The 20,793-nt window shown below is 37.1% G+C and overlaps 3 protein-coding genes and 1 long non-coding RNA gene across 6 annotated transcripts; all 4 read right to left on the reverse strand.

Moving 5' to 3' along the window:
* Positions 1-316: 316 nt before the first annotated feature.
* LOC141643852 (uncharacterized) lies at positions 317-5,057 on the reverse strand. Of its 2 annotated transcripts, XM_074453175.1 has the most exons (6): positions 4,640-5,057; positions 2,819-2,916; positions 2,644-2,709; positions 2,247-2,461; positions 1,506-2,216; positions 317-507 (listed from the first exon to the last, which is right to left on the reverse strand). In XM_074453175.1, exons 1-6 carry the CDS (start codon positions 4,996-4,998, stop codon positions 496-498), a joined length of 1,461 nt encoding a protein of 486 aa, XP_074309276.1. In that variant the 5' UTR covers positions 4,999-5,057; the 3' UTR covers positions 317-495. The 2 variants fall into 2 exon arrangements, with proteins under 2 accessions (XP_074309276.1, XP_074309275.1); XM_074453174.1 differs by having other exon boundaries at positions 1,506-2,461.
* Positions 5,058-9,094: 4,037 nt separating this feature from the next.
* Positions 9,095-12,165, reverse strand: LOC141631771 (multiple organellar RNA editing factor 9, chloroplastic-like). 2 transcript variants are annotated; one of them, XM_074444400.1, is made up of 4 exons: positions 11,602-12,165; positions 9,658-9,755; positions 9,484-9,519; positions 9,095-9,351 (listed from the first exon to the last, which is right to left on the reverse strand). In XM_074444400.1, exons 1-4 carry the CDS (start codon positions 11,877-11,879, stop codon positions 9,275-9,277), a joined length of 489 nt encoding a protein of 162 aa, XP_074300501.1. In that variant the 5' UTR covers positions 11,880-12,165; the 3' UTR covers positions 9,095-9,274. The 2 variants fall into 2 exon arrangements, with proteins under 2 accessions (XP_074300501.1, XP_074300497.1); XM_074444396.1 differs by having other exon boundaries at positions 9,484-9,549.
* A 1,109-nt stretch (positions 12,166-13,274) lies between these two features.
* LOC141631783 (multiple organellar RNA editing factor 9, chloroplastic-like) lies at positions 13,275-15,238 on the reverse strand. Its single transcript, XM_074444407.1, has 4 exons — positions 14,847-15,238; positions 13,974-14,071; positions 13,799-13,864; positions 13,275-13,631 (listed from the first exon to the last, which is right to left on the reverse strand). Exons 1-4 carry the CDS (start codon positions 15,179-15,181, stop codon positions 13,462-13,464), a joined length of 669 nt encoding a protein of 222 aa, XP_074300508.1. The 5' UTR covers positions 15,182-15,238; the 3' UTR covers positions 13,275-13,461.
* Positions 15,239-19,688: 4,450 nt separating this feature from the next.
* On the reverse strand, positions 19,689-20,768 carry LOC141643866 (uncharacterized). The gene is made up of 3 exons (XR_012543787.1): positions 20,681-20,768; positions 19,886-19,927; positions 19,689-19,771 (listed from the first exon to the last, which is right to left on the reverse strand). It is a non-coding gene; the product is annotated as an uncharacterized LOC141643866 (long non-coding RNA).
* Positions 20,769-20,793: the final 25 nt, after the last annotated feature.

Here is a 20,793-nt window from a genome sequence, read left to right on the forward strand (position 1 = left end):
TCACAAATGCAGCGAATAAACTAATCCAAGTCCTAGTAGAACAATAAATACTGGCGTCTAAACCCAGATTCATATAAAGTGAATCACATAAAATAGAGCAAGACAGCAGAAGAAAACAATATACCTAACGGCTGACACGATTCAGGCTCGATTGTATTAGTGCTGTGCCTCTCTTTAAGAAGGAAGATTTCGACATTCGTGAAGCAGCCCAGAGAAAAATCTTGTTTCATAAACGTTTTCCGTTCTGGGGTGTTCTCATTTAATAAAAGGGGTCTACTTCTAATAGAATACCGGTCTTCACTGTAGAGAGAATCAGTGAAAAAAAAAAGCTTATAACTTCTCGAGGTTAAGCATTCAACAACACGATCGCAAGGTTAAGCAACTTCTCTGAATCAAAGCCCTACACGAGATATTTTACTCTTTATATGAAAATAAACAAAAGAGTGAAGGCTATCCAACTGAGAATTTCTGGACTGCTGAATCAAGTGAACCGTGTCAATATCTTCCCTGCAGAAGAAAGAGGCAAAAAGCGATAATCAGGTCATACTGACAACAATCAAGGAAGCAAATACATTGAACACCAAGTTAAACCCGGGTCAGCTGACAGAAACCTGATTAAACCCATGCCCAAACTAGGGAATAACCCAAAAATGACCCAATCTGAATGAGGAAATAAGGCTACGACAGGAGGTCGTATGATAGTTTATGCATCTCATTTATTGTCATTTAATAATATTAATGAATGAGGTGCATAAATTTGTAGACGGTCTTATTTTAGAATTTATTTAGAATGGTTTAAGCGTAGAACAACTCACTTCGCATTCTAATGTTTTTCCCATTTCCAAATTCCAACAAGAAGTGGTGTCCAATTTGACTATTTCATCAATAAAACCACATCCGACCGTTTCACATTTACATTTGTTTATCAGAAACTCCACAAAATTATACCTCAACAGAACAAATAGGGATTTTCTCCGTATCCCCATGCCCCAACATGTGCCCTTGATTTTTTAAAATCATCCAATATACATTACTCCTAAACTCAATGAAATGTCTTTCAAATAACCTAAATGCTCAAATTTGCCATTTCAAATTTTATGCGTACGCACTTTTACCTATTTAACCCACCCAATAATTCAAAAACCTACTTAACAATCCATGAAATCCCCATAATCACTTCATATTTCATGAAAAAGGCACTAACGGTAATTTGTGGTTGTTAAATGTGGGTTGTGAGGGTTCTCATCGAGTAAGGTGAAGTTAATGAGTGATAAAAAAGGTTGAAGGAAGGTTGTTAGAAGAGGATGAGAGTTAACGTAGTGAACAAGGTCACAATATTTTATTTGGATCTCTTCTATAAAAAGACGGGGCTATGAAACTCAATAAAGCAAAATAGAAGTTCCCGACTCAAAAGACTGTTTAGATATTCTATTTTTCTGACAGGAAGACACTACCTAAGTTAAAAGTTAAAATAGAACTGAAAAATAAAAGAAAACATGTCTTACTTGATTGAATCCCGTTTGTGCACCAGGAGAATTGATTCCATGATCCATAGGATTTTCTCCATGAGGTATATATCCTGCTCCAGGGCCATAATTATTCCCACTAGGTCCTTGTCTGTATTGCGCAGCTTCATTCTGCTCAAAGTTTCCAGCCCCTGTTTGACCGTTGGCTCCTGCAACTGGGGATGAAAAGCTGCTCCTATTATCACCAAGGTTTCTCACTTGACGAGGTTTATAATCATCAAAGTTTCTCATTTGATTGCCCCTCTGTCCTTCGGGTTGGTTATGTGCATAGTTTCCTAAGTCACTGCGAAAATTCACCGGTGGTGCATAACCGCCATGATTTCCCGGCTGATTGCTCATCTGACCTTGGGGATGGTTATAATCACGGTTGTAATTCCCTTCTTGTGAAGGTAATAAATTTCTTTCACCACCCTGGAACCCATCCCTTCCTACGCTTTGATAATGGGCACCACCAGGCACGGGAGTACCTCTATCTCCTTGACCAGATGGTCCATAGTTATGCTGAGGAGGATAATTCTGCTGTGGAGGATAATTCTGATAATTCTGCTGTGGAGGATAATTCTGATAATTCTCCTGTGGAGGATAACTCTGCTGTTGTGGAAAACCCTGTTGTGGGCCCTGCGGTGGATACCCTCTTCCGCCTTGTGGCATAGATCCAAGTTGATTATAAGCAGGAGCAGGGTTTCCTACCTGATTATAAGCAGGAGCGGGGTTTCCTACCTGATTATAAGCAGGAGAAGAGTTCCCTAGCTGATTATAAGCAGGGTTTCCTTGCTGATTAGAAGCACGATTTCCTTGCTGATTGTAAGAAGGATTTCCTTGCTGAACAGGCATTGGATCCCTTGGAGGCCGATCATTCGGCGTAAATCTCTTTGGTCTTACATTGTGGACAGGAGGTGGTCTAGGTATAATTTCTCCATTAATGTACTTGTCTCCTGCTTATACAGACATATATAAGTGGTATATCGCTTTCAAAGGTAAAAATAAGGCATGTATTAACCAAAGAATTCTACCATCAGTTCATCACGAGAGGGAATCAGAAACAAGAAATTACATATTTGGGACTTGGGATGACATCTTACAGAAAAGTGATGACAAGGAGTAACACACTTCATACCTCCATACTCCTTGTTCACGGGATCTATGTAGGAATCTGGCAATACAAACGTAACCCCAGGAAGGCCTGCAAAGATTTAATTTATGATAAGTGATCTGTTTTCATTTTATTAACATTCTAAACATTATACTGTTTGATTGGTAAAAATTTAGTCATTCATGTAGGTACACATTACCATCAAACTTCTTAGATGTCTCTTCATCCACCTCAACTTGAAAACCAGTATAAGTAGTTGTGCTGCATGCATATATCTTTCTTTTCGCCTCTTCGACACTGATAGCATATAGAAGAAAAATGGTAAACCATACACGCCATGAAACAACTCACGCTTAAATTAAAGCCACTCAAGTAGCATAGACTAAACTTTCCATTTCCGAGAATAGAAATTTGAAGAATACGTGGATTTTTTAGCAACAAGACTGTTTGCTCTTGAAGCTAAATCCAAGTGAATAGCTTTATTTGACAATTCTTATTCAGCACATGCGACAACAAAATTAATTAAAATTATTTTACATTGAAGTTAAAAAAATGACAGGACATCAGGCAACTAGAGGTCAATTTCCAAGGCTACCCTGGACTATGAGTAGCAAGTAGGTTGCCCGCAGAACACTTCCTCGTAGAACAACCTCTAACAATAAGAACCGACACGGGGGAGAAATCCGAGATGGAAAGTTGAATATTTTGCAACACTTCACTTCACAGTTCACACGCCTTCAAATAATATGATACTTACACTATGGTGATTAATTCCGTAGGTCAGTGGCAGTGATATTTCATCACCGCATCTTCATATGACCTCTAATCAAAAGGATACATTATAAACGAGATGGAATAAGTATAACACAATCTCGCTAACATTCTAACAACACAATCCTCCAGCTCCCTAACACACAAAAGCAAATTACCAATCATCTCACTTATCATCTCCCTCATTTCAAGAAAAATAAAGGAATAAACTTCAATGTCTCTCAATTCTAAACCTTGCCCTATCTCACACAAAGCAATATAATTCCAACATAAGCGATCATCCGCATCTTCACAACAGGGAAAAAAAACATAATCTCCCCATTTAATTTTCATTGTCTCATTTTTTTCTTCGTTCATTCCAAATTAATTGTCACTTTCTAAATTTAGTATATAAATTGAGTAAACCTCCATAACTACCACTCCTACCATCGTAATAACATTGCTCATTTGCTCCCGTTCTTTTTTAATTCAAGGGGTAGAATTGTCAACTTATCACTTTTCCTTAAATCATTCCATTTCCGCCATTACAGTAACTTGTATTCATTTTCCAAAATCCCCCTTGCATATTTACAAAATAAAAACGTATCCAACTCGACAAAACAGAAATAACCAGACCTAAAGTAGGGCTTTAGGGATTAGGACTTTGACAAATCAAAATCAGCTGACATAAATCAATCAAAGTATGCATACATTTTCCGAAATCTCCCTCGCATATTATAAAAAAATAAAATAAAAATGTATCCAAGTCAATGAAACAAAAGACGAAACAGAAATAACTAGGCCTAAAAAAGGGAATTAGGGTTTAGGGCTTCAACAAATCAAAATAAGCTGACAGAAATCAATCAAACTAGGTATAATGTTCCAAACTAGCTCGCATATTTTGGAACGGGTTTAGGGCTTAGGATTTCGGAATTTAACAAGCCAAAACCAGCTGACAGAAATCAATCAAATTAGGTAAGACATTTTCCAAAATTTCCCTCACATATTAAGAACAGCGTTTCGGGTTTAGGGTTTCGGAATTTTAAAAATCGAAACCAGCTGACAGAAATCAAACTAGGTTATATTAATTAATCAGGTATAGATTTTCCGAAATCAAAAAACCGAAACCGGCTAACAGAAATCAATCAAACTAGGTAAGCATTTTCCGAAATTTCAATCACATATTAGGGATTAGGGTTTCGGAAATTAAAAAAAACCGAAACAAACAGACATAAATCAAACTATGTTAAATTAAATAATCAGAAATTACCTCCCAAAAACTTGAGCAGCAGTTTGAACATAGGTCTCAATCATCTGATCAGGAGGAGGTCGTTGATTAGGATCTTTGCCGAAATCCATGACAATTAAAAAATGATTGTAATCGCAACCTTCGAAGAGGATCGTGTCAGCATCGATCTTATCGATGTCGTTGAACGATCGCTGAGCGTAGGAGTACCAGAGTTGTTGAGTCGAGTGGAAATGGCGGACAGCGGAGATTGTGACGGCGGGGGTTTGATTAAGGGTGGTGGCAACGGCGGAGAGGGCGGAGATGACGGTGGTGCGGCGGGTGGGGGAGAGGAGGGCGGTGGAGAGAGAAAGAGCGCGGCGGAGACGGAGCGCGTGAGCCATTTTGGTAGATATTTTTGGGGGAAGTGAGGAAATGTGGCTACGGATTGGATGCTGCTTCTTGTATTTTGGGGTTTTAAGAAGGTTTATCAGTTTATTTTTCTCAGTTTGGGTATTGGATTTAAGATGTTAAACGGGTCGGGTTTAATACGAGTTGGGTTGGACTTTATTTCAAGAATTTTCAAGAAGATCAGGGTTTGTGATCTTTAGTTATTGGATTAGAATGTTAAGTGGGTCGGGTTTGAGAGAAAAAGGATTACGCATCTGAGGTAGTACCTCAGATGTTGTAGTTTTTGAACATATACACACTTTTTTCTGAGCATATTACCATTTATAAATATAATTTTTGAGCAATATTATATTTTTTTAGTGTAATGTTTTAGTAAATGTGCTCAAAAAATTTATATTAAAGCAGAACTCAAAAATTTTAAAATAAAACTCGGAAAATAAACAATAAGAGGTACTACCTTAGATGTATAGTCTATGAACTGCAGGTTTGATATGAGTTGAGCTGGACTTTTTTCCGAATTCTCAAAAATATCAAGGTTTATAATTGATTCACAAATTTCGGGAGTGTGTACGAGTTTGAAAATGTTGAATTCGTTTTATCTTTTGGTATTAGACTAATTGTATGTCCAAATTAACGAGAAAAATAACATTATTTTTATCGGAATTACTTTTTTTACATACGGATTTTACTTTTTTCACATACATTTTTTTCCATTAATTAATTTTCCACCTGATACCCTTCTACCCTAAAAAGGTTCTGGGGAAATGCATGAGTGATGAGAACTTTGAAAAGTACAAGGAGGCTAGACGAGCCGCTAAAAAGGCCGTACGGGATGCGAGGGCAAAAGTTAACCAAGAAGTGTATGCGAGGTTGGACACGAGAGAAGGTGAGAAGGAGATCTATAAACTGGCTCGCATAAGAGACCGAAAGACGAGAGATATTGGGAGAGTTAGGTGTGTGAAAGATATGGACGACAAGGTTCTGGTTCAGGATAACGAGATAAAGGCTAGATGGAGTTCTTACTTTGATAATTTATTCAATGGACATCAGGAACAAGGTTTTGGGGATGTAGAGGTAACACCAAGCATGGTTAATCGGGAATTTGTGCGTAGAATACAAAAGAGTGAAGTTAGAAAGGCGTTAAGGAAGATGGGGTCAAAGAAAGCAGAGGGACCGGATGGTATACCCATAGAAGTCTGGAGGTGCTTCGGGGAGAAAGGGATTGAATGGGTAACCATGCTCTTCAACAAGATTTGGAGGAGCAACAAGATGCCATCGGCTTGGAGGAAAAGCACTCTTGTCCCTTTGTACAAGAACAAAGGTGATGTCCAAGAGTGTTCCAATTATCGGGGAATTAAACTTATGAGTCATACAATGAAGTTGTGGGAGCGGGTAATCGAGCAAAGGCTTAGGAGATATGTAGACATCTCGGAAAACCAATTTGGATTTATGCCCGGGAGATCGACTATGGATGCGATTTTTATCATGAGACAGTTGATGGAATACCATCGGGACAAGAAGAAGGATTTGCATATGGTTTTATTGACTTGGAAAAGGCATATGATAGGGTACCAAGAGAAGTACTTTGGTGGGCTTTGGCGAGAAAGGGTGTGTCGCGAAAATATATTGACCTCATAAAGGACATGTATGAGGGGGCTAGTGCAAGTGTTCGCACTAATGTTGGGAGAACGGAAGAATTTCCTATTACCATTGGGGTGCATCAAGGTTCCGCACTTAGTCCTTTTCTCTTTGCTATAGTTATGGATGAGTTGATAAGGGATATTCGGGGACGACATCCCTTGGTGTATGATGTTTCTTGATGATATTGTGTTGATTGATGAGACGAGAAGAGGGGTGGAGAGAAAGTTGGAATTGTGGAGGCGGACTTTAGAGACTCGTGGGTTGGTGAGTAGGAGTAAGACCGAGTATTTGAGGTGTCGGTTCACTAAGGTGGTGGGTTGAGATCGAGAGGCGGGGAGTATTATTTTCGATGGGAATGTTGTTGAGGGTTCGGATTTCTTCAGATATCTAAGATCTATTATTCAAAAAGATGGGGAGTTAGACGGAGATGTGGCTCACAGAATTAAAGCGGGATGGTTGAAATGGAAGAGTGCTTCAGGGTTTCTATGCGATAAAGATATGCCCCAAAGATTAAAGGGAAAATTTTATCGCACGACAATTAGGCCTGCCCTACTTTACGGCTCCGAGTGTTGGGCCGTGAAACATTGTCGCATTCAAAAGATGAGTGTGGCGGAGATGCGCATGTTGAGGTGAACGTGCGGACATACAAGGAAAGATCGGTTAAGGAATGAGGTGATTAGGGAAAAGGTAAAAGTGGCGCTAATAGAGGACAAGATGATGGAAAACCGACTAAGATGGTTTTGCCATGTGAGAAGGAGACCTATGGACGCCTTTTGGTTAGGAGGTGGAGACTTGGAGAACAAAAAAGGTCCCTAGAGGCAGAGGAAGACCGAGACAGACATGGTTGAGAGTGATAGAGCACGATATGAGTGTTCTGGGGCTTGAGGAGAGTATGGTGACAGAGAGGGCACAATGGAGGGAAAGGATACATGTGGATTTTTAGTATTTGATATTTTTTTGGCAGATTTAGTGTTTTTTTTGTTATTTATTTGATTTAAAGAAATTAATTTATTTATTTTTCTCTCCTTTATTACTCACTTTTTCAACAACCACTTTCTTATAGATTTTACCTGGTTCATTCCGGATCCTTAACTCTATTTCGGTTTTTAAAAATCGTTTTAATCTTTTCTCTCGATTTAAATTTTAAGTTTTTATAAAAGAAAGACGGAATTCGATTTTAAAACCCCTTAGTTCACCTTGACTTTACATTACATTTTCGTTCTCCCTTTTTGTTTTTCATCTTCCCTTTTTTTATTCGCATTTTGAGGCGTGCGTTCACCCATGGACGGTTCGAAAGGATGATTCATGTCAGCCGACCCCAAATCATTTTGGGATTAAGGCTCTGATGTTGTTGTTGTTGTTACCCTTCTACCCTAAAGACTAAAACCTAAGCAAATTAACTTTTCTATCAACTTTTTTACCAAAAATTGAATTTATTTGTTCCAAGAACTTGAACAATGGATCATAATTTTATTAACGAAGTAATTTACTTGTTTATCATTTGTGAATATTATATGTTGAGTTCAAATCGTTATGAAAATCGGTATTATTCCCTCAAGTTTACTCCCTACGCAGCCGAGATAAAAAGTGACAGGCCTCGATGGCTTGCTAACCAATCTCAACTGGTTAATCAAACTAATCATCTTTGTTTAGTGCTAATCTCTTACTCCACTATGACACTCCCAATTACCCAATCGTGGTAAAGCAATTACCTTATACGGAGTATTTGATTACGATTAAGAATAACAATCCATCGTGGGAGTGTAATTGGCTAAACCCCACAACTCTTGAACGTAATTACTTAAACATTTGGTAGTTAATGTCAGAATTGATTTTGTGGTCGGTGCGGTAGTTTATGTCAATTAGTGGTGGCTGGAGGATGGGATATGTCGGAGGGAGGGTAGACCAGTGGGTGGAAGGGAAATGGTGGGTAATTAATTTTGATTTAAGGCATGAGATAAAATGACAAGGGTAAAATTGTAAAAAGTATATGTAAAAGAGTAAAATCCGTATGTAAAAAAGTATAACCCATTTTTATTTGTGTTTCTTTCAATTTTGGCAAGCCAATAGTTCTATGCATTGGTGTAAATCTATATATCCCTACTGTTTTAATATATATTTTTTTTGAAATCCCAAAATGGGTTGAACTTATATTATCAAGATCAGAAACCGCACAAATATCAGCCGGGAGAGGGCAAGATATTACCCCAACTCCGTCTCCCTAGATGCAACGAGCCCAAATAAACAAGTTCATGCGCTACACTGTTGAGTTTTCTACTAACAAAAGACCAATGAACTAAATGAAAAACATCACAAAACGAAAGAATAAATCGATCAGAAAATGAGTAATTCTCATTTTTAGTGACTTCATGGTTCTGTACTCTCATTTATTTTGCTAACGACTAGTAACTTCCATTTCGAAGTAGTCTAATTTCTGATCGATTTATATCGCAAGTGGCTTTTCAAAATTAGAAATGAATGTGTCACATTTACAAGGGTCACACGAAGAAGAAATCTCGCCCCATTTTAGTGCAAAGATGTAATTCCAGGCACATCCGTTGGATGAAATGCAAAAACCTGTTGAATAGGCATTGGATCCCTCGGAGCCTTGGAGGCCGATCATTCAGCTTAAAATCTATCTTCTACGCTGGACAGGTACTTAGGAGGTTGTCTAGGTATAATTTCTCCATTAATGTACTTGTCTCCTGCTCATCCAGCCATAGATAAGTGGTATTTCACATTCAAAGGTATATAAGGCTCTATTAACCAAAGAATTCTACCATCAGTTCATCACGAGAGGGCATCTTACAGAAAAGTGAGAGTAACACAATTCATACCTCCATACTCCTTGTTCACGGGATCTAGGTACGAATCTGGCAATACATACGTAACCCCAGGAAGGTCTGCAAAGATTTAATTCATGATACGTGATCTGTTTTCATTTTATGAACATTCTAAACATTATACTATTTGATTGGTAAAATTTAGTCATTCATGTAGGTACACATTACCCTCAAACTTCTTAGATGTCTCTTCATCCACCTCGACTTGAAAACCAGTATAAGTAGTTGTGCTGCATGCATATATCTTTGTTTTCGCCTCTTCGACACTGATAGCATATAGAAGAATAATGGTAAACCATACACGCCATGAAACAACTCACGCTTAAATTAAAGCCACTCAAGTAGCATAGGCTAAAATTTCCATTTCCGAGGATAGAAATTTGAAGAATACGTGGATTTTAGCAACAAGACTGTTTGCTCTTGAAGCTAAATCCAAGTGAATAGCTTTGTTTGACATTTCTTATTCAGCACAAGCAACAACAAACTAGAGGTCAATTTTCATGGTTATCGTGGACACTGAGTAGCAAGTAGGTTGCCCGAGAACACTTCCTCGTAGAACAATCTCTAACAATAAGAACCGACACGGGCGACATCCGAGATGGAAAGATGAATATTTTGCAATGCTTCACGTCACACGCCTTATTCAAATAATATGATACTTACACAGTTACACTATGGTGATTAATTCCGTAGGTCAGTGGCACTGGCAATGATATTTCATCAGAGCATCTTCATATGACCTTTAATCAAAAGGGTTCAATATAAACGAGATGGAATAAGTATAACACAATCTCGCTAACATTCTAACAATACAATCCTCCGGCTCCCTAATTCAGTAACACATAAAAGCAAATTAGCAATCATCTCACTTATCATCTCCCTCATTCTTAGTTTAAAAATGCGCAAGGCACACAGAGGCGCTAGGGTGCCAAGGCGACGAGGCGCGCGCCTTTTTGACACGAGGCGCGCGCCTTTTTGACACGAGGCGCCCTATTTTTGATAACAAATTTGTAATTTCCAAATATAATTTTGGAAACAATAGCTTTTTTAGGAGTTTTCAAGTTGGCTAACATGTGAAAGGACTAAAGTTAGGGATAATGGAGAAAAGAAAATGTGAGCCTTGTCTAAAAGATATGGAAAGTGCATACTAGTTAGCCTTGTTAAGTGAGCCTTGTCTAAAAGGAGCACCTAAAATGGACGAGGCTTTTTGGCTAGTGCCTCATCCAAGGCGTGCTTTTTTAAAATGAACCTGCATTTCAATGAAAATGAAGGAATAAACTTTAATGTCTCTCAAGTCTAAACCCACAAATAACATTATACCTCCGGTGGTACAATGACATCATACAACCAAGTTATATCTTATCGAGCTTATGTGTAATTTTTTTGAGCTTTCTTAAAGTTATTTTTTTATGTTTAAGTGAGGAGTTCAAAAATTTTATGGTATAGCTCGACTTCTTTAAAACAAAACTCGAAAACTCTATTATATAGCTCGGGTTCTAAAGCATACAACTGGGTACAACTGGTTGTAGGATCTATTAACTGGTCTAAACCTTGCCCTATCTCACACAAAGCAATATAATTCCAACATAAAGCGATCAACGCATTTACAACAGGGAAAAAAAAACATAATCTCCCCATTTCATTTTCATTGTCTCATTTTCCTTCTTCGTTCATTCCAAATTAATTGTCACTTTCTAAATTTAGTACGTAAATTGAGTAGACCTCCATAACTACCATTCCTACCATCGTAATAACATTGCTTCCATTCTTGTTTAATTCAAGGGGTAGAATTGTTAACATATCACTTTTCCTTAAATCATTCCATTCCCGCCATTACAGTAACTTGTATGAACTTGTATACATTTTCCAAAATCCCCCTCGCATATTTACGAAAAAAAAAACGTATCCAACTCGACGAAACAGAAATAACCAGACCTAACGAAGGGCTTTAGGGTTTAGGACTTCGACAAATCAAAAACAGCTGACAAAAATCAATCAATCAATCACATGGTCGAAACTTCCATCATTTAGGGTTTCGGAATTTAAAAAACCGAAACCAGATGACAGAAATCAATCAAACTAGGTTAAATAAATAAATTAATAAGAAATTACCTTCCCAAAACATTAGCAGCAGTTTGAACATAGGTCTCAATCATCTGATCACGAGGAGGTCGTCGATTAGGATCTTTGCCGAAATCCATGACAATTAAAAAATGATTATAATCGCAACCTTCAAAGATAATCTCGTCGGCAGCCTTGTCCATATCGTAGTACGATCGCAGAGCGTAGGAGGACGAGAGTTGTTGAGTCGAGTGGAAATGGCGGACGGCGGAGACGGAGAGCGTGAGCCATTTTGGTATGTTGGGGTTTAAAGAAGGGTTTATGGACATAAACCTAGGGATGGGCACGGGTCCAAAATCGGGTCAATGTGTACTGCATTAGAGGACACCACAACAGCCACCGTGCCGCACCTCCTTCACAGCCACCCATACGCTGATTTGATTTGATTGCAAATTACATTTCCACCACCCAAAAAGCCAATCCAAACCCTAACCAAACCAAATCAAAAACCCCCTAAAAGAAAACAATCAAATTCAACTGATAACTCAAAAAGCAATGTTCTGTTGAATAAAACGTAATTTGTGAATAAAAGATTTGTTCTTTATTCAAATTAAGTCCATAATCAATGAAGTTTGTTGGATCAGGTTATGTCGCGTGAGACATAGAAAAATTAAGGTTATTAGGTGTTTTTTTTTATTAAGGGTATGCAAATGGAAATTACGTGGTAAAAAGTACTAAAATGAGTAAAAAACGTACTGCGAAAATAAATTACGTATTTTTAACCCAACATTTTATCATAAAAAATCAATGAATTTTTATCGTATGATTCTTTAAACAAAAAAAATTCCTTTTTATATCATAAAAAGATTGGAGACAAAATTTGTGTAGATTGTGAAATATTAAATGACATAAATATATAAATCTAAAAGATTATGTATATTATCGCCTACCATACTTATAGAATATGCTAAAAAAAACTAACCTTATTTTAGGAAATATGTTTAGGCGGGAAAACTCAGAGTTTCACCTATTCTTTTAGTAAATAGAGGATTTAATATATACTACGTTTAGGAGTGTTCATTGGTCTGATCCTGGATTGGACTTGACTTTACCAAATTTGGTGGACCAAAGACCGGAACTATTATTTTGGTGGGGTCCGAGTCGAAACGCATATATAAGTTGACTGGACCAGACCAAATTGACGAAACTTTTTATGTAAATGTAATGAATAAACAATAACACGTGATATTATAAATTTATTATTTTAGTTTAAAGTATCAGTGAGATAGTTCATCTAAATTTTAAATACCAACTAATTAACAAAAATTTATAACTTTTTAGAAAAATATATATTTTATATTATAGGCGCATAATTTATATTGGAAATCAATTCGGTCCGCGATCCGATCCACGGTACCATTTGGTTTGGTTCAGGACATGACCAAAGACCGAGTTGATCAAAATTGTTGGGGAATGGATCAGACGAAATAAACTATAGCCGGGTCCTGTCTGGACCAAATTGTGACTGAGAGCGAGTATATTTTATTGTGTGGCATGTTAAATGAGAACAATATAGTGACTGAGAGGGAGTATATTTTACTGTGTGGCATGTTAATAATTTGAAATGAGAGTCATTTTTGAAATGAGAGTCATTTTTTCCATTGTAAAAAAGTGTATGTGAAAGAGGAAAATCTGTATGTAAAAATGTAGAACCCATTTTTATTTGTGTTTCTTTCAATTTTGGCAAGCCAATAGTTCTATGCATCGTCGAGAAAGCATGAACATGATCAAATTGAAGCATGTTGTTTTCCCCATAATAGTGCAAAGATGTAATTCAAGGCCACATTCGTTGGATGAAATGCAAAAACTTGTTGGATAGGCATTGGATCCCTCGGAGGCCGATCATTCAGTTTAAAATCTACTCCCTCTGGCTTGCTGTTTTCTTCCCATTTCATTATAATACTCCTCACATATATTAGAGAAACGGGAAGAAAAATAAAAGCCAGAGGGAGTATCTTCTATGCTGGACAGATACTCAGGAGGTTGTCTACGTATAATTTCTCCATTAATGTACTTGTCTCCTGCTTAAACAACCATATATAAGTGGTATTTCACATTCAAAGGTAAAAATAAGGCTCTATTAACCAAAGAATTCTACCATGAGTTCATCACGAGAGGGAATAAGAGATGAGAAATTACATATTTGGGACGATATCTTACAGAAAAGTGAGAGTAACACAATTCATACCTCCATACTCTTTGTTCACGGGATCTACGTAGGCATCTGGCAATACAAACGTAACCCCAGGAAGGCCTGCAAAGATTTAATTCATGATAAGTAATTTGTACTCATTTTATAATCATTCTAAACATTATACTATTTGATTGGTAAAAATTTAGTCATTCATGTAGGTATACATTACCCTCAAACTTCTTAGATGTCTCTTCATCCACCTCGATATGAAAACCAGTATAAGTAGTTGTGCTGCATGCATATATCTTTCTTTTCGCCTCTTCGACACTGATAGCATATATATAGATGAAAAATGGTAAACCATACATGCCATGAAACAACTCACGCTTAAATTAAAGCCACTCAAGTAGCATAGACTAAAATTTCCATTTCCGATAAGGTAGTGTTTGGAAATACGAAATTGATTTCATTTTCATGATTTCGATTGTAGAAATTGAAATGTTTGAATTCAATTCCAAATCCAATTTCAAAATTGCGTTTGGGAAACCCGTGGAATTGGAATTGGAATGGAATTTGGGCGAGACGGGTATGGGTCGAGACCGTTGGACGTTTTATATTTGAAAAAATTAAATATTGTCTCGCAAAATATTTGCGATCGGAAAAAATATGATAAATAAAAATATTGTGACGAAATTTGCGTCACAAAATAAAACGTAAGAAGTCATGGAATTGAAATGACTAGTATATGGTAGGTATTTGAGAACCCCAAATTTTAACTAGCTTGGAATTGATAAGGAATTCAATCAATTCCAATTCCAAATTCTAGGGGTTCCCAAACACTTGAAATATTTCAATTCCGAAATTCAATTCTAATTCAAGGTTCCCAAACATAGCATAATAGAAATTTGAAGAATACGTGGATTTTAGCAACAAGACTGTTTAGGGTTTAGGACTTCGACAAATAAAAACAGAAATCAATCAATCAATCAATCAATCTCATGTTCGAAACTTCCATCATTTAGGGTTTCGGAATTTAAAAACCGAAACCAGCTGACAGAAATCAATCAAATTAGGTTAAATAAATTAATTAATCAGAAATTACCTTCCAAGAACATTAGCAGCAGTTTGAACATAGGTCTCAATCATCTGATCAGGAGGAGGTCGTTGATTAGGATCTTTGCCGAAATCCATGACAATTAAAAAATGATTATAATCGCAACCTTCAAAGATAATCATGTCGGCAGCCTTGTCGATATCGTTGTACGATCGCTGAGCGTAGGAGGACGAGAGTTGTTGAGTCGAGTGGAAATGGCGGACGGCGAGGGTTTGATCAAGGGTGGTGGCGACGAGGGTGGAGATGACGGTGGTGCGGCGGGTGGGGGAGATGAGTGCGGTGGAGATAGAAAGGGCGCGGCGGAGACGGAGAGCGTGAGCCATTTTGGTAGATATTTATTTTTGCGGGAAATGTGGATGCTGCCTTCTTGTATGTTGGGGTTTAAAGAAGGTTTATGATTATCTGTTCGGGTGTTGTATTGGATTTGAATGGTTGTTAAACGGGTCTGGATTAATACGGGCTGTCAGGATGATATGTAGCCCATATGGGTTGGATTTCTGGTTTTAGGCTCCGTCTAGCAGGACATTTCATATACTCCCTCCTATTCATTTTAACTCTCCCCTTTCAAAAAGGGCACGTAAATTAAGGGTAGGATTATTTTATTGTAAAATATTGTGGTGGTGTACGGTAATTGGAGAGAGGGAAGGTATTATTGTGGGGTAAGATGATTAAAATAAGTATTGTTGTGGGGTAAGGTGATTAAAATAAGATAAAGTATGAGTATTGTGAGGTATTGTTGTGGGGTAAGGTGATTAAAATAAATATAAAACTTTACTAAATAAGGAAAATGGGAGAATTATATGAATAGATGAAAAAGGAAAGGGGGAGAGTTAAAATGAATAGGAGGGAGTACCTTATTTGACCAAAATTTCAGCTATCTGATTTTTTTGCACAATTGCACGTGTTTGGCAAGTAGGTTATTTGGTCAAATAAGGTAGCTGAAATGAAATGCTACCTCATATAGCATTTGAGAAATCAGGTACCTGAAATGACTTATTTTCCATTTTGTACCCCTTTATTCTATAATATTAAATAATTTTCATATCCTTTTACGTCATTTTACCAAAATAAGCTACCTTTTCAGTTAGTGTGTTATTTCAGTTAGTTTGCCAAACACATTTTTATATAATCAGTTAACTTATCAGCTCCTAATTTTCACCTACCTTATCAGTTACCTTTTCAGTTTTCAACTACCTTTTTAGGTTTCAGCTACATTTTTAGATAATTTTGTCAAACAGAGCCTTAAGAGGGGTTTATGTTTGTACAATCAACCAATTTGATAAATACTTCCTTTATGTGCGTTCATTGGTCTGATCCTGGATTGGATCGAATCGGACCGAACCGAACCAAATTAGGCGGTCTGAAGACCATATTGCGTTGGTTGGGTTCGGGTCAAAACGCATATATGAGTTGGCTGGATTAGACTAAATTGACAAATTTTTTTATGTTAATGTAATGAATAAACAATAACTTGCGTGATATTATAAATTTATTATTTCAAAATTATAGTTAGATAGTTTGTCTACATTATAAATAGCAACTAATTAACAAAGATTTATAACTTTTTGGAAAAATATGTATTTCATATTATGGGTGCATAATATATAATGAAAATCAATTTGGTTCGTGGTCCGGTCCACCACACATTCGGTCTGGTTAGGGCCAAACCAAATACGAATTAATCGGAATTGTTGGAGCGTTGATCGGATATAAATTATATTCTCATCCTGTTCGGACAAAATTGTGTAGTTCGGTCTGGTGTTCGATCCAAACCATCAAGTTTGTCTCGATAATCTACCATATTCTTGACAAAGTTTTAAATTGAGTATAAGAAATCCAAGACTCAACTAGACTTTGCATGAATATTGACCCCACTTTCAAAGGAAATTATCCAATTACTGGATCCTATGTGTTATTTTATTTTTGTTCATTTTTTTAACCCCACATTTTCTCAAATAAAGTGAAAAAGTAGAGTATAAGCTAAGTTTGACTGATAATGTACAAATCTGCGGTGAATTTGAACTATAAAAAAAGAATAAAAGTTTGTGAAAAGCTATTGTAACATAATCTTAATGCTAAGAAAAGTCTTGCCAATCAAAGTGTCTTGCTTGTGACGGGCTAATTCCGTCACAAGCTGAAGACCTCTCACAAAAAGGGAGAGGGGACAAGGTGGGGCATCCCCATGTGTTTCCCCACTCACCTCTCATGGGTATTTTGTGAGAGGAAATGGTATCCGTCACAAGCTTGTGACGGATATCGCCGTCTTCAATGAGATTTTGTGCTTGCCAATAATCATACCCTTACCCTTGGTTTCAAACTTCATTCCTTCCCTTTACCGTATTAGATTAAACCAATGGATTTGGAATCACACACCTCTATGGTACACTCTATGTTCTAGTGAATAATTTACATTTGATTTATTTTGTGATTAGAAAATAAACAAATGAAAACCATGACCGCCGGTCATTCAAATTGGCATAAACACGTACGATTATCTACCAAAAATTTGGTGGCTTTTCAAGAGTGCGAATCTCAATATCCCAAATTGCTACAACTCTAATTGAAAAGATAAATATTCCTACCACGAGCCCAATTTCTCTCCATTTCCTAAAAAGAAATGGAGAGGCAAGTTCCTATTAATGGTCCGGATCGCATCTTGGCAACATCTAACGGTTCTCAATTTACGCATAAAAGTAAAGGAAAAATAGGAATGTAAGGAATAATTATTATTAAAATAGATTGTGAGAGGAAATGGAGAGAAAGGAAATGGAGAGGATCCAAATCCTCCTACCACATAACAAATTTTCTTCGGAAAATGCACGCGATGGCTTTGAACTTTGATGTTTTATTCGAAATATCCAATTTTTTGATCCGGACAACTTTAAGAGGTTACAACTCGTATTTACGAGTTTAGAAAGTTACGTTTTTTTTAAATTGATTATCTTTTCGAGAACTACGACTTGGAAAGAAAAATCGTCGAGTTTGGAATTCGTGACTAAGAGCATCTCCAACGGTCAGCTACAATGCATTGTAGGCTTGTAGCTTGGTTTGTCATATCGATTTTTAAAGCTACTCGGCTTTCCGGCAACATAACGCTTTAATGGCAAACTACAATAAATGTAGCTTGTATGGGTTCCACATACTTGCTTTCATCCAATGAGAATTTACCTTTTATTTTTTTTTTCTAAAGCAAGCATGTAGTTTGGTAGAACTACAATGCTTACAAGCTACATCTCACTTTTTCATCTCCAGTGGTAAGCTACATGCTTATTATTTTGCAAAAATTGCAAGCAGGTCCTTGTAGAGAATCATTGGAGATGCTCTAAGAGATATAGTCATTCAAAGTTTGTTTGGTAAAAAAAACTTTGACGTATAAAAAGTCCTAGCCACGGGATCCAAATACGACAATTTTTTTTTTTTTCAAATCGTAGTTCTCGGTAAGATAGTCGATTTGAAAAAAAAAATTTATCACTTTCTGAACTCGTAGACACGAGTTATAGCCTCTTAAAGTTTTTCGAAACAAAAAATTGGGTATTTCGGGTAAAATTCGAAACTTCAAGAATACCGCGTACATTTTCCCAATTTTTTCTTTAAATTCTCCCAAGCCAATAATTCTAGTCGTGAAAGCATGAAAATGATCAAATAGAAGTATGTTCTTTTCCCCTACGCATTGGGCGGCTTAAAAGATGCTCATTTTTTAGAGTCCGTTTTTGAAATAATGCTCAAAAATAAAAAAATTGTCGTTTTGGGTCGGTTTTGAAAACATTTATCGAAATGGTGTCCACGTAGGCTCGGTTTTGACGAGCCTGTATGAGGCTTAAACACGCCATACGTATTGGCGTGTTTACTTGAATGAACACGCCATTACATATGGCGTGTTTAGGCAGTCCAGAATTCCAACCCAAAGTCAGTAGCTGAACAACATAAGCAAAGGAAACACGCCATACATAATGGCGTGTCTTAAGACCAAAACACGCCATTACGTATGGCGGGTTTCAGCAGCTTTATTTTCTAGCCCAAGTCCAGTGGCTGGGTTTTTGGAAAGAAAGAGAACCCGCCATTACGTATGGCGTGTCTTCTCAAAGAAACCCGCCAATACGTATGGCGTGTTCTGTGTCTTTCCTTATGTTGCTACTGACTTTGGGTTAGAATTCTGGACTGCCTAAACACGCCATTACGTATGGCGTGTTCATTCAAGTAAACACGCCAATACGTATGGCGTGTTTAAGCCTCATACAGGCTCGTCAAAAACGAGCCTACGTGGACACCATTTCGATAATTGTTTTCAAAACCGACCCAAAACGACAATTCTTTTATTTTTGAGCATTATTTCAAAAACGGACTCTTTTAGTAAGCAAAAAAATGATGGAAGTTGAAGTTATGGTCGGTTATGATTTGGTTGTAGTTTTTGTTGTTTTTCATACTTTCCATTACTTTAATTGTAATCAGTCTAGTCATGACAGCAACAACCACTAATAATTCAAATATATCCCTACTGTTTTAATTTTGGATTTACTTAATAATTATTCCACAAACTCTCATCCATTTTGCTAACGACTATTATCTTCCGTTTCGCCGTAATCTAATTTGTAATCGATTTATATTACAAGTGGGTTTTGAAAATTATAAATGAATTATGTCACATTTACAAGGAGTCACACCAAGAAGAAATCTCGACCATCTTGGTGCGAATATGTAATTCAAGGTACATCTGTTGAAGGGAATACAAAACTTACACGACTCCAATGAAGTATTAGACAGTTCTATTATACACTATAAATTTTATTATGAGAACTATTATCAAAGGGTTATGCTTTTTCACATACACGTGCCAAACCCAATTCCTTCAGCAGCTACCAACGTGTTGGTTGCTCCACGTCCAACAACTCCCCGAGTAGACCCCCTAGCGACACCTACTTGGTTTTGATAGCAGGAAAGCATTAGGCCAAACAACGGCTTTAAGGGAAGCTATTGCTTCAACCACCGGTTTTACCCTTCGGATTTTGTTAGAGAGAGAGAGCATTCACCTGATTTCTACCCGGGCCACCGGTTCAACCAACGTCCTCATCCTGCTTAAACTAAAAACTTAAGGGAAGTGATGAATAACTTGAACTTAGAGCATAACAACAACAACAACATCAGAGCCTTAATCCCAAAATAATTTGGGGTCGGCTGACATGAATCATCCTTTAGAACCGTCCATGGGTGATTGAACTTAGAGCATAAAAATTTAAAAAAAAATTGAAAAGGTTCCAACTTACAACCCTTTAACACACATCAAATAATAATTTGGCAAGTTTGTAGTCCCACAAATTCTTCTTCAAGACAGACATATCCGTTTAAACAATAAAACGAGTCAAATAGAGGAATAAGGATCCTCTGTCCCATTTTTGTGTCTCATTCTGTGTGTCACTCCACTCATCTTTTGACACATCACTTGTTGCAAATAAAAAAATAACCCACAAATATGCTAATGTGTTGAGGTGTCAAAATGTGTATGGAGTGGGACACAGAATGAGACACCAAATGGGACAGAGGATCCTCACGGATGAGACAAAAGGCAGAATGCCTAAGAAATGACAAACACTTGTTCCATCTATCTAGATACTATTTTACCCATTTTACACTTAAGACGGTTATAACCGTAACAGTCTTAAGCAAGATCTATTGGTGTTGGCCTAAATTACGGGCAAAAACCTAAAAATCGGTGGGAACTACCCTATTCCTTGATCAAAAGTGGTGAGGTGAACTACTGCTCAAGTTACTGAGGTTAGTCCACAAAGGATATGATCAATAAAATGTAAGTAGGACCAGTTTCTTACCTTGCCAACTCATCATAGATAGCTCCACTGACAAGTGGTTTGTCGTCACTTTTTGAAATGTTGCCAATCCTACTACTACTTTAAGAACACACCATGTTATGCTGCATAATTAT

The sequence above is a fragment of the Silene latifolia genome, chromosome 2 (genome assembly GCF_048544455.1).
Source record: "Silene latifolia isolate original U9 population chromosome 2, ASM4854445v1, whole genome shotgun sequence".
Taxonomy (NCBI): domain Eukaryota; kingdom Viridiplantae; phylum Streptophyta; class Magnoliopsida; order Caryophyllales; family Caryophyllaceae; genus Silene; species Silene latifolia.